The sequence below is a fragment of the Anolis carolinensis genome, chromosome 1 (genome assembly GCF_035594765.1).
Source record: "Anolis carolinensis isolate JA03-04 chromosome 1, rAnoCar3.1.pri, whole genome shotgun sequence".
NCBI lineage: Eukaryota > Metazoa > Chordata > Lepidosauria > Squamata > Dactyloidae > Anolis > Anolis carolinensis.
In genome coordinates, this window is record NC_085841.1 from 272,653,899 (window position 1) to 272,668,457 (window position 14,559).

At 42.3% G+C, this 14,559-nt stretch overlaps 1 protein-coding gene across 2 annotated transcripts in view; it reads left to right on the top strand.

Annotated features, from left to right (window-relative positions):
- The first annotated feature begins 13,028 nt into the window (after positions 1 to 13,028).
- Positions 13,029 to 14,559, top strand: part of tub (TUB bipartite transcription factor) — a 229,835-nt gene continuing 228,304 nt past the window's right edge. The window contains exon 1 of one of the 2 annotated variants that reach the window (XM_008117640.3): positions 13,029 to 13,385. In XM_008117640.3, the coding sequence (XP_008115847.1) occupies positions 13,330 to 13,385 (56 nt within the window). In that variant the 5' untranslated portion in view covers positions 13,029 to 13,329. The remainder of the gene's footprint in view (positions 13,386 to 14,559) is intronic. The other variant, XM_008117638.3, reaches the window with a different exon arrangement.

Consider the following 14,559-nt stretch of genomic DNA (forward strand, 5'->3'; position numbering starts at 1 on the left):
CCTCAAGTGCTGCCTCTTTAACACCTGTCCTCCTTCTCCCTCAGAATCAGACAACACTCCACTAACATGGAAGTTGCCACAAATTTAACACAAATCGTTAAATCTAGCTCATTTGCTTGCAGACAAATGCAACTTGTTTGCAAGAGACTGCCTGCCATGTACAAGGGAGGTATGATATGCTGTATCTTATTGTATCCAGGGTAGACCTCTAACAAGAATGATCTAAATCCCTAAGCAGGAAGAGGTATGTGGTAGTTGAGGAGGAGGAGGAGGAGGAGGAGGAGGAGAAAGTAAAGTTTTGTGAATATCAAAATGGTGCAGTTCTCACCTCCTAATTGCCAAACCATCAGTGTAGCAAGGTTAAAATGACATTAGACACAGAAATAGCATACACATTTGTGTTTCTAACTAATGTGCAACTCTTGCCAATTATGCTAGTTTTCTCAATAATAGCATCAAATAGAAGCACACACTGTCCCACGATGCCAATTAGAAAGCTTTACTATTGCTTGTGGCAGCACTTCAAACTCATTTCCACCTGCTGGGCAGCTTCTTTGCCCTCTGTTGATGTTAGACTATTATGACTTTGATTGTTCCCATCCATGGCCCAGATTGGCTAAGGGTGATAGAAAGTCCAAAGTTCTCTACTCCTTTTCATGTATGCAGTCAATGACACTTGCAGATGTAGAAAAACAGCCTTTCATTCTTCCAGCCCTGAAGCTGTGAGTTAATCATCTGGAAGGCTGCATTAGGAAGTTGAACATCTGGCTTCAGTGAACAGCATAGATCAGTGTCATGTCTTTAAGCACAGGTCAGAAGTGTGAAAAGTATAAAGAGAAAGGTGGGACAGTATTTTCCTTCTGATTACAACACTCTCCAATGCAAGCTGCAGCTTCGTTTAATCATTTTTTAAAGGTTCAGGGCCCGTTAAAAGAGCTTAGGACCAGCTGACTTGAAAAAAAACCCACATGTTTCTCAATTGAAGCTGCTGGATGATTAAGATGTTTTCAGAGGTCTTTCTATGGCTATACCCACAATGAAACAGTGGAAACTAGAAAAGGAAGAGTTTTCTCAGTACTGAGCCACCTTGCCTCCTACTCTGGGAGGCAATCTATATATATAAAAGGATAAAAAAATTCGGCCTAGGACAAAACAACAAAACTACACATCCCAGAAACACTAAACTTGGCAACACAACCCCTCATCCATGCCTCTACGTTCATACAACAAAAAGAAAAGAAAAATAAAGTCCTAATTAGAGGGAGAGGAATAATTGTTTTTTATCCAATTGCTGCCAGTTACAACGCTAAGCTCTGCCCACTTGGTCTCCTAGCAATGTTGTGAATGAGCCTTCGGAGGCTGTGAATGATAGTGGTGGGATCAGGAGAGGAAGGAAAAACCCTTGCGAGGAGGGCTCGTTGGAGGATTTGCATAGGAAGAGGATCAGGGAAATTGATGGGGAGTCTTCTGAGGGGGATTCATATGGGGATCTTGAAGTGGAAATGGATGCTGGGGAACAAGTGGTAATGGAGGAAGTGGGCACAGACTGGGCACGGGCACCGGAGGTGCTTGGGGAGGTATCGGGGCCTATGGATGCTGCTGATGCTGGAAAGGCTTGGGTACCTTCAGAAGCAGATCCCACTTGGTCTGTTTGGAGGAATGAGGGTGGGTCCACAGGTGTGGATAGAGTCGGGCATGGGCAAGATGACTGGGATTCTGATGAGGAATTTTGGACGCCTGGCCCAAGGGCCGTTGGCTGTGTGGAGCTCTGATTCAGATTAAGAAGTTGGAACACCTGTTCCTTGGGCATTAGAGGTTTGGACGCCCAGGGAGACCTGGATAAATTGGGGATGTTTGGCCATAATACTTTGCATGTGGCAAGGTGTTGCTGGGCGCCATTGGGTTTCCTGTATGTGATTCTGAAGACTGGACTGGGACTTTGCAACAGATGTAAGTTTGATCCGGGTTATTCTGCAACGGAGGGCTGGAATTGTGTGGGTTTTCCTGGACTGCACTGTTATTACTATTTTGCATTAGCTCCTGTTCGCCCTCGTTGCTTTGGCTCTCTGTGCCATTCCGTGTTGTGGACCTCCTTTTGATGACTTCAATCCCTGGACCTTGAACTGGAACTCGACTCAGCTCTCTTCTTTTCCCTTAAACGCTGCTTGGCATCGCTCTCTATTCCGTGGCTGCTTTCTGCTCCTGACTCCTGGCTTGTTTCCTGACCCTGACGTTGTCTCCTATCCCGACCTCGGACTGGCTTGACGCTACTACACTCTGATCCTTGGGCTCCTGGCTTGGCCTGCACTCCTGTAGTGGTTTAATGCTGTCTCCCCACCTCGACCTTGGACCGACTTGACGATGCTTCTATGTCCTTCACCTTTAAATTCCTGGCTTGGGCTTCGCTCCTGCAGCGGTTTGACGCTACCTCCCCATCCCGACCTCAGACTGGCTTGACGACGTTTCTCTCTCTGCTCCTTTAACTCCTGGTTTGGCGTTTTGTTCTGCAGCGGTTGCTGCTGGCCCGCCAGTGTCCTTCAGCTCTGTTTGCATAGCTGCTCTCAGTTGAGAGCTTTTCTGCCCGGTTTGGGTTCCTGTTTGGGTTTAAAGTTGCTTTTGTACTTCTGGGCTTTAGGAGGTTTTTTGGGGCTTCGAAGCTGTTTACTTTACTTTGTATGTTCATTCTAAGCCCGCTCTGAACTTTTGGGCTTATTTGGAAGACTTTAAGTTTAATCCGGATTATATCCCTTCCACACAGCTATATTACCCATTTATAATCTTATATTATCTGCTTTGAACTGGATTATCTTGAGTCCACACTGCCAGATAATTCACTTCAGTGTGCATTTTATACAGCTGTGTAGAAGGGGCCTCGTATAATCCAGTTCTAAGCAGATAATATAAGATTATAAATATACAGTAGAGTCTCACTTATCCAACAGAAACAGGCCGGCAGAACGTTGGATAAGTGAATATGTTGGATAATAAGAAGGGATTCAGGAAAAGGTGATTAAACATCAAATTAGGTAATGATTATACAAATTAAGCACCAAACATCATGTTATACAACAAATTTGACAGAAAAAAGTAGTTCAATGCTCAGTAATGCTATGTTGTAATTACAGTAGAGTTTCACTTATCCAAGTTCTGGATTATCCAACGCATTTTTGTAGTCAATGTTTTAAAAACATTGTGATATTTTGGTGCTAAATTCGTAAATACAGTAATTACTACATAGCATTACTACGTATTGAATTACTTTTTCTGTCAAATTTGTTGTATAACATGATGTTTTGGTGCTTAATTTGTAAAATCATAACCAAATTTGATGTTTAATAGGCTTTTCCTTAATCCCTCCTTATTATCCAACATATTCACTTATCCAACATTCTGTCAGCCTGTTTATGTTGGATAAGTGAGACTCTACTGTACTGTATTTACAAATTTAGCACCAAAATATCACAATGAATTTAAAGCATTGACTACAAAAACATTGACTACTAAAAGGCAGACTGTGTTGGATAATCCAGAACACTGGATAAGTGAATGTTGGATAAGTGAGATTCTACTGTAATATGAAATAATTACTGTGGTAATCCAGTCCAACCCAATTCTGCCATGGAGAACACAATCCAAGCATGCCCAACAGATGGCCACCCAGCCTCTGAAGAAGAAGAAGAAGAAGAAGAAGAAGAAGAAGAAGAAGAAGATCATGCAATCATAAGGTTAGGAGACACCCCTAAGGATCATCCAGTTCAACTTCCTTCTACCATGCAGGACGACACAAACCAAGCACTCCTGACAGATGGCCGTCCAAGATCTGCACAGTAGTAATACACATCGAATCATAGAATCAGACAGTTAGGAGAGACCCCTAAAGGCCATCCAGTCCAACCCAACTCTGCCATGCAAGACACAATCCAAGCAGTCCCAACAGATGGCCACCCAGCCTCTCAATACTAATATTAATAATAATAATAATAATAATAATAATAATAATAATAATAACAACAACAACAACAACAACATCATCATATAATCCTAAGGTTTGGAGTGACCCCGAAGGATCATCCAGATCAACTTCCTTCTACCATGCAGGAGGACACAATCCAAGCACTCCTGACAGATGGCCATCCAGCCTCTACATAATAATGATGAAGATGATGATGATGATGATGATGATAATAATAATAATAATAATAATAATAATAATAATAATAATAATAATAGAAGCATAGAATCCAAGAGTTTGGAGAGACCCCTAAGGGCCATCCAGCCCAACCCTTTCTACTATGCAGCAGGACACAATCCAAGCATTCACAACACATGGACAATGTATAAATACTATACAATACTACACAGGGACATAGACCCCCTCTATCCTCACCACTTTCACAGTACACAAACAACCAAATGCACACTAAACATAAAGACAACCATACAACAGACATTCAATACCACCACTATCTCAACAATTTCTCACCATACTACCAGACAACGCCACAGCAACGCATGGCCAGGCACAGCTAGTAATGTATATGCCAGATTAATGGTTTATCTATACTGAAGAATTAGTATATCTTGACACCACTTTGACTGCCTTGGCTCAATGCTATGGACTCATAGGATTGGTTGTAGTCATGCTTTGTCAAAGAAGTATGAAGATTTTGGAAAATTAAAACTTCCATGATTCTATTGAGCCACGGCATCTAAAGTAATGTTAAGCTGCAGTAATTATTCAGTGTAGATGCATTCCGAGACCTTCCACTTCCAGCAAGCATTCAGTCCTTGGTTTCCATTTTTCATTATTACCATTTAGTGTTTTTGTGGCCTTGTGGATTCTAAATATTCTAATATTTTAACATCTTGACTGATTGCTTTGAGTTGATGTTTAAAATCCAAGATTTTATTGATTGTTTTGGTTCCCTTTCACACTACACCATTATAGCACTATGATTCTAGGTTTAACTGCCATGTCTGCATCCTATGAATACCGAGAACTGTAGTTTGGGGAAGCACTGGAGTGCCTTGGGTGAAAATTTTAAACAGTCCTATATTGCCAAGACAGTTAAAGTGAAATAATTGCACTGTGTGTGTGTGTGTGTGTGTATATCCCTTGAATAACAACCATTTTTGTGAAAATCATACATAGATACATATTTTCTCAATTCGGAAACTTTCGGCCTATTTCCAATCTCCCCTATTTGGGCAAGGTCTTGGAACATGTGGTTGCCTCGCAGCTCCAGGGATTCTTGGTGGACACTGATTTTCTGGATCCGGCACAGTCTGGCTTCAGGCCGGGGCATGGTACCGAGACAGCCTTGGTCGCCTTAGTCGATGATCTTCGCCGGGAACTGGACAGGGGGAGTGTGTCCCTGCTGGTTCTGCTGGACCTCTCAGCGGCCTTCGATACCGTCGATCACGGTATCCTTCTGGGAAGCCTCGCAGGAATGGGACTTGGAGGTACTGTCCTGCAGTGGCTCCACTCATTCCTGGAGGGTCGGTCCCAGATGGTGTCATTGGGGGACGCCTGCTCGGCCCCACAACCGTTGACTTGTGGGGTCCCGCAGGGTTCTGTATTGTCTCCCATGTTGTTTAACATCTACATGAAGCCGCTGGGAGAAATCATCAGGAGTTTCGGGGTCCGGTGTCATCTGTACGCAGATGATGTCCAGCTCTGTCACTCCTTCCCACCTGTCACTAAGGAGGCTGTTCAGGTCCTGAACCGGTGCTTGGCCGCTGTGTCGGACTGGATGAGGGCCAACAAATTGAAATTGAATCCAGACAAGACAGAGGTCCTCCTGGTCAGTCGGAAGGCCGAACAGGGTATAGGGTTACAGCCTGTGCTGGATGGGGTCACACTCCCCCTGAAGGCGCAGGTGCGCAGTCTGGGGGTGATCCTGGACTCATCGTTGAGCCTGGAGCCCCAGGTCTCAGCGGTGGCTAGGGGAGCCTTCGCACAATTAAAACTTGTGCGCCAGCTGCGACCGTACCTTGGGAAGCCAGACTTGGCCACGGTGGTCCACGCCCTTGTTACATCCCGTTTAGACTACTGCAACGCACTCTACGTGGGGCTGCCTTTGAAGACTGTTCGGAAGCTTCAATTAGTCCAACAGGAAGCTGCCAGGTTAATAACTGGAGTGGCGTTCAGGGAGCGTACTACTCCTCTGTTACGCCAGCTCCACTGGCTGCCGATTAGCTACCGAGCACAATTCAAGGTGCTGGCTTTAGCCTATAAAGCTCTAAACGGTTCCGGCCCAGCTTATCTGTCCGAACGTGTCTCCCGCTATGACCCACCTCGAAGCTTAAGATCATCGGATGAGGCCCTGCTCGCGGTCCCGTCAGCCTCACAGGTGCGGCTGGCGGGGACGAGAGACAGGGCCTTTTCAGTGGTGGCTCCCCGCCTATGGAACGCCCTCCCCATTGAAGTCAGGCAGGCTCCCTCCCTCCTATCCTTCCGTAGGAAGGTAAAAACTTGGTTGTGGGGCCAGGCTTTCGAATAAGAATCAGCAGCATTAATTACTATTCTGTATACTGGAACTCAATTGACAGACCCAGTCTTTTAAACTTGTACACGCCTATCTATATTTTATAAATGCATTTTATGAATGTTATATGTAAGTTAATTTTTTAACTGATTTATAGTGTATTGTACTGTTTTTATATGTCTGTTTTATTGTAAGCCGCCCTGAGTCCCCTGTTGGGTGAGAAGGGCGGGATATAAATATTGTAATAAATAAATAAATATATAAATATTTAAATTATTTAAGCAGAATTAAATGACATGAAATTAAGTTGTAAACAACATATTATGAAAACAATATTTTTAGGGGCTAATTTGTTGCCTTTCACTGACATTTCAAAATTTGCCATCTGCATCTGATGCAAGTTATTGTTTTTATGGAAAGAAGAATTGGTTTCTCCACACTTTGAACCTTGATAAAAGTATATATTGAGGATCTACTACAATATGTTAATTGACTTTACTCAACATTCATATCTCTCCTGAACAACCTGTGAAGCATTTATGTATGGTTGCTGAGCAGCTTTGCTTATGACCTCTCATCTGATGCTGCAGATAATGGAATAGCAGTTGATGGCTTCCTTATCAGTGAATCTTTTCAAGGAAGTGGTCCAAAGTACTGAAGTTTATCCCTATTGGCTAGCTCCTTTACAGGTTCCCCATAGACATGGGAGCCATGTCTGAGATCATGCCCAGGACACCCAGATTCACATGGTACTCAAATACGGTATATATGGCAAGTCTTGTTTCCATAAGGATGTCTTTATATATGGGCCCTCAGATGTTCCTTCCAGCCTTAGGACCAGAGAAAGAGCTGCAATATCAGCCATGGACCTTGTGAAGCCAATGACTGGTTGAAAGTATATAGGAGAAAATAAATGTCAAAGCAGGATGGTTGGTGGCTTCGGCTGATCCATCAGCTGCACCCCTTCCTAGATTTGGGAAACCTTAAAAGGGTAGTGCACACACTGGTAATCTCAAAACTGGACTTATGCAATGTGCTCTATATTGGGCTACCTTTGTACCAAGTTCGGAAACTCCAGCTGATTCAAAATACAGTAGCCAGATTGGTTACAGGACCATCCAGGAGTGAGCATATCATACCTATCTGAAAGTCACTTCACTGGTTGCCAATAAGTTTCTGGGCAAAGTACAAGGTGTTGGTTTTGACCTTTAAAGCCCTACATGGTTTGGGTCCAAGTTACTCAAAGGATCACCTTCTCCTGTACAATCCACCCCACACACTCGGGACCTCTGGGGGGTGTCTGTTCAAACCAGTCGGCACTCAGCTGGCAACCATTCCCCAGAGGGCCTTTTCATTGTTTTTACTAGGGGATTACTGTGTATTTGTGATGTTATGTTGACTGTTTATTGTTATGTTTTGTTTTGCACTTGTTGTATTTTGTATGTACATCTTGAGTATTTTGTGAGTCGCTCCGAGTCCCTCTGGGAGATGGTGGTGGGATATAAGTAAAGATGATGATGATGATGATGATGATGATGATGATGATTCAACTTTATGAGTGTGTGGATAACCAGAGCATTCATAGAAGTGCTGTTCTGCTTCAGTTACCCTAAAAACTGTTGATAAGTGGGTGAAAGAGAGCTGCCAATTAGACAGGTTGTTCCTCTTAGTACAGTAGATTTCCACAGCTTGCTCTTATATAACCATTATCTTTCAGCAGATATAATGCCAAGACACTTTCAGGTACCTTGAATACTGCATAGATTATACTGGAAATGTCAGGAACAAAACCAATTGTTTGTTGCTTTTATTAACATTTTAATGTCTTATTTATAAGCCACTTTCAAAAAATGTACTAAGATTAGGAATAAAAGGCTGAGTTTAAATCAGTTCAAGACGCTCAGGAAAACCTTGGCATTATCTTAAAATATAGGGAGCTTTCTTCCTCTTAACATGCTGCGGGGACAGAGCTGGGATGGAGCCCATCATATGACACAGGGCTACTTCCTGCGGGGCTCTGGTGGGCTCCGTTCTGACAGTGTGGCAAAAGGAAGCCCTGAGGATACAAGTGACTACCTATATCCTCATTGAAGAAGCTGGGGACAGTGCAGGAGGAAGCCAGGGATAGCTGGGAAACATGATGGGATGGCAGCCCATGACCAACCATGGTAAAGAGATGAAACTGCCTCCACCCCCCCCCCCCACAGTTTTCCCCACTGTCTCTCAGCTTTTGGACCTCCATCTGATGATGTCCTTACTTGCAGTCATAGAAATAAAGAGTTGGAAAGTATCTCAGGAGCTCATCTAAACCAATTCCTGCGGATGAAGATTATCCACACTGAAAACATGACTGTCAGATGGACATCCAACCTATGCAGTAAAATGTCTTTGTAAAAGTCCATCTCAGTCTGTCACACTGTTGAATAGCTTTCTTTGAATAGCTTTTGTTATGAGGAAGTTCTCCCTAAAACTCAGTTGTACCGCATACCAGAGAACTGGAAGTTTTGAGCCAACTGCCCAATAAATATCCATGCGTAATCATTCAGAGTCAGGCTTATATGTTTTATTGTCCATATCTTTGATTATATATGTTGATATTCTGCCCTTTGTTGAAAATAATAATAATAATAATAATAATAATAATAATAATAATAATAATTCAAAAAGCACAATGAACCTCCTCTCTCATGTACCATATCTGCAAATCTACCTTTCAGTTGTCCAACCTATCTCTGGTAAGTTTTTTTGACCAAAAGTAAAACTGGTCTTGGAGCTCTGTGCAATGTGGTTTCAAGGAAAGCAGTCTTATGGACTGAAACAAAATTCAGTGCAGCTGAAAGTCTTTTCCATTCTAAAAATTGTAATACTTTGATGCCACTTTAAGTGGTATTTGTTGTTTGGTAGCACTAGAGCTTTCTAGCAGTAATTACAAATACCAAGATTCCATATGATGGAACCATGGCAGTTAAAGTGGCATCAAAGTGTTACAATTTGTGGTGTGACAAGCACCTAACTCTTTGCCAAATAGCTCTGGTGGGGCAGAGGCAGGTGTGCAAGGGCAGCTAAAGGCTCCTGGACACAGTGACACACCCAGCCATTGTCTGGCCATTTGATCATCCTTGTGCACTTTCTGGAGCTGTCAAGAAGGGCAGAAGTGGGTTTTTTTTTTGTTCTTGGATGTGTATGTATTTGAACAGCTCCCAGACACTTCCCCATGGTCAATCACTGACAAATAGGGTAGAGCTGCATTTGGGAGGCGTGGGTGCCTCCTGTTGCAATATCTTCAAAACTATGTTGTCAAAGGCTTTCATGGCTGGGATCACAGGGTTGTTGTATGTCTTTCGGGCTATGTGGCCATGTTCCAGAAGTATTCTCTCCTGACGTTTCGCCCACATCTATGGCAGGCATCCTCAGAGGTTGTGAGGTATGGATAGACTAAGTAAGGAAAGGAAAGAATATATATCTGTGTAGAGTCCAGGGTGTGACAAGAGTCCTTTGTCACTGGGAAGCCATCATTAATGTTTCAGTTAATCACCCTAATTAGCATTGGAAAGGGTTTGTCTCTTGCCTGGGGGCATCCTTTGTTCAGTTTTGTTTGTTTTGTGAACTTCAGCCCGCTTTCACGGATGCATGATGTATCTGTAATAAAGTGGACTTGGTAGCAACTAGGGATGCCTTTAGACTCTTGTTTTTTGCTGAGAAAGATTTGTGCCAAGTAGGCTTATCTCCAGACAAGCCCTATTTTTTCAGAGCTAAAATTTCTGTCCCTGAGAGTTTTTTAAAATATTCCCTACTGCTTCACCACCTGTGTGCAGATGCCAACTCCTCATTAATGTTTGTATTGAGAGCTCCACTAGGAGAAGAGACACAGAGGATAGCCTATTGGAGTACTGTTGGAGAGAAAAAAGGGGGATGTTAAGAAACACAGCAAAGAATAGAGATTTGGAGGTAAACAGAAGGGCAGAAGACCTGGAGGGATGGCTTACTGGTGAAGGAGCTTTCAGCCATGCAAGGGTTGATGGAAGGAGGAGGTTTGGTGAAGCAGGTGAGGCAGCTATTGTGAGAGGCAGGGAAGGGGGAAAGGGAAAACAATATTATTGTCATTGCAATACAATGAAGGTTAGGAATATAAACAAAGTAAGAACCATATCACATGGCTTGCAACGACCGCTGCTGGAACTCCTCTTATGGATGAAGTATGGAGGATTTGCCTCACTGGCTGGCAGACCAATCACATGGAGGAAAGTGAGAAGCTTGCGTAGTGTGCGTAGCTTCCCCCATGGAGCTGGCAACACAGGAGGCTTCCCATGTTGCCAAATCCATGCCAGCTTCATAGGGGGAAGCCACGCACACTACGTGCATTCCTCACTTCTCTCCATGTGATTGGCCTGATGGCTGGTGAGGCAAGACGAAAGCTTCATTCCTCGTCCTTAAGAGGAGCGCTGAGCTGCTCAACTTGCAGACCTAAAGGTCCCAGGTTCAAATCCCAGGAGCGGAATGAGCGCCCGCTGTTGCTCCAGCTTCTACCAACCTAGCAGTTCGAAAACATGCCAATGTGAGTAGATCAATAGGTAAGGTAGGCAGGAAGGTAACGGCGCTCCATGCAATCATGCCAGCCACATGACCTTGGAGGTGTCTACGGACGCCAGCTCTTCGGCTTAGAAATAGAGATGAGCACCAACCCCCAGAGTCAGACATGACTGGACTTAACGTCAGGGGAAACCTTTATCTTTACTACTAGTGTGTTTAGCCATCTGATCATGGCTCTAGAGACTCAACCATGGAAATCCACTGGGTGAACTTGGGCAAGCCATACTCTTACAGCCTCAGAGGAAGTAAAAAGGAAATCTTGCTAAGTAAACACTGTGATCTGCTCACCTTAGGGTCACCATAAGCTGGAAATTACTGTACACAACACAACTACCAACACAGAGTAGTGGCCTATTGATTATTTTCAACGTTTGGAGGCTGCAATACTGTGCCTTGGCAAAAAAAAAAAAGATTCTGTGATGAAGGAATGGCATTCATTAGGTGTTCTATATTCTCAGGAGAATGGCCCTATTTCCTCTTTTGCAGCTTGCAATCTTTTGTTGGAATAACTGTAAGAAGAAAGTTTTTGGTTGGAAGATGTTGCCTCTTTAGAGGGCCATGTTGCCCAAGTATGATTTAAAGACAGGGTTGGGCCTACCATTATAGAAGGTTACCTTTAACCTCATGAAAGGGAAACAAAATGTTGGGTATTTATCTAATTACACATGGAAGCATCTCACAGTAGTCCAGGTTGGCTTCCCTCTCTGTTTTCTTTTTACTGAGAGGTGAAGACCATTCAATTTACCCAGGCCTTTGTCTGTGACAGTCTGGTACAAAAGGTCTCTTAAATTGATACCCTGCATGTTTACTATTATTATTACAATATTTTAACTATCTGTTAAAGCTATTTTAAATTAAGGCTTTTAAATGCAATTGTTCATTGAATTTTTACCCCATCTTTTGTCATATTGACTGTTTTGATTGTTCTGTGTTTTAACTCAAATATTGTAGGAAATGAAGGATATTACTAAAATAAAAAAGAATTCACATACACACACACACATGTATGTATGTATAAACTTTTCTTCTCAGTGAGAGGGATCAGTACATGTGAGATTTTCTGGCCCAGGAAGAAAACACTGAATAAATGGCTGAATGTACATCTATACTTACTGGTATATAAACCTCATATGTTCAGTGGGTCTACTCAAGTTGGGACTAGTCTATGTACTTTGGTAAAGGAATACCATTCACTCTTCTGTCTCATGTATGAAACCACCTTGGGATGGCTGCATTTAAAACTGAAATCCTTTGAGAAGTGAGAAGGGGGATCTCAGTATGCCTGCAAATGGTAAATAGCTTAAATAAATGCAGAAACTGCCCACTTACAGTCTTTCTTACTTTAGTGAGAGATTTTCTATTTCTGTTTACATTAAGGCAGTTATTTCACAGTTTGCACCCATGCATCAACATTAATTAGCACATGCAAATTGCAATGCATTTAATTTGTCAATGTATAAGTGACAACCCTGGTTCGTCAGAATAAAACATAATTTGTCAGAATAAAACATAATTTGGTTCTGGATCTCATTTGACTGAGTTCAGAGTGCCTTTGGCTGCTTGCTGAATAGCCCAGCTGTAGATTTTTTTTCTTTTTAGAACAGAATTAGATATGTGTCAAAAACAAAATAAACCACGGAGAAACATTCATAAGGGTAAACAAGTTGCCTTGGAGTTTGTGGTTAATTTCAGCTGTGTACACTAGGCTTCATTATTGCTTGCCCATCTGAAGATAGGGTTTGAAAGATCTAGAGATTATGCTATTGGCCAGAGAAAAGTGATGCAAAGGGAATGGAGCTGTATCTGTGGAAACAAGGATAAATAACAAAGGGACATGGGAGCAGGAGAGGCATCACTCAAATCAATTGCTGCAACATTTATTCAACAGCTTAAAAGCAGACCACTTTAATCCTATTGTCTGCCACCTTCCTAAACCTTTGCCGAACAACCAGCTGAAATGCATATTCTAGATATTGGTTGAGAATGTATGAATCACAGCTCAGGAGGAATCCCCTGCTCTTGATAAGGCAGTGGTACATTCCTTCGATTGTGATTCTCCACTAAATTGGTTGCTGTGCATTTAATTCCCTTTCCATCTTTTGCAGCTTAGAGATCTCATACAGCACCCATCCAAGCAATTTGCATTTCAGAGGCAAGTGTCTTCATAAAAAAGCAACTCTTTAAGCCATTATTTTCATCAGACAACTGGGGAGACTGCAGAAGAGTGCAAGCAAGAACTGAGCTGCAGAGGATGGATGGTGTGAGTAGCAACAGGACAATGTCTTACAGTCGGTGGAGTTATGACAGGTATTGTGCATCACAACTGTTAATGTTGTCTCTGTCCTCCTGTCCCACCTATGCCTTATTTGGTTGGAAAATTATGCAAAGTAGTTTCTAAACTGATTGTCGCCTATTAGAAAAGCTTTCAGAGTCCTGCAGGTGTCGTATATAATCCTTCCTGACTTTTGAAATGTAAGATGGGCATTTCCTTCAATACCTGCCCATTAACCTTTGGTGTTAGCTTGAGCTGACAGTGTTAGATTACCTGTTTGCTCACCTCTTCGTTCCAAATGTCAGCCTTTCCCACGAGTCATCGGTAATGTAAGAGACGTGAAAGTTCCTAGAAATGTGCTTATTTTCCCAACGAAGTTGTTTCCCCTGGATTAAGCATAAGGAAATTGGACATGCTTATCTAGAAGTGGCATGATGGGGTTCAATGAGAGATATACAAGAGTCAAAGGTGAATTTAGGGTGACATATGATTGGGGCAAGGAGAATATTGTGATGTGAGGCTCTGGTGGGAAGTCTGCAAAATGTCCATGAAGTGTTTAAATAAATTAATAAAAAGATAACTGTGATGCTCCTTTGAGACCACTTGAACAAAATTATAGTACATCTAGCAACAGATTGCTCTTTCCCTCCATATCCTGGTAACTTATTAAAGCTAGTAATGTTGGTGCAAGTTAAACTATTAAAATAATGAAATGAATGAAATACTTTATGTTATCTAGGAGAGATGTCTCAGAATTTCATCCTCTTTATGAAAATATAAAATGATATCCTTTTGTTGACATCTGGTATTTCTAAATAAATATTGACAAATGAATCACTAACGTAGTGGCTGAAAACAGAAACATAAAGAACTACCTACCAGTATCATCTTGCATGTTTGGATTTCAGTACGGTGAAGTGAATGGCAGGTACCTAGAGACTAAAGGAAAGCACAGAGCTAATACTTTGTACCATTTAGGAAAGGTACATGGTAGTGGACAGCAGCCGTCGCACGTCTGGCTGTAATCTTGTCTCATCACGTCTGTCTTGAGATCAACGTGATTCACTCTAATAGATAACAAATTTATAACAGCTGCAGTGCAAGAATGTTATGGTAAAGTTAACTCAGATTAATGACAATAGCTTTTGCCTAGCAATATTGTTGAATTTCATAATAATAATAATTTGCTATCACAGTGGTACAGGATGA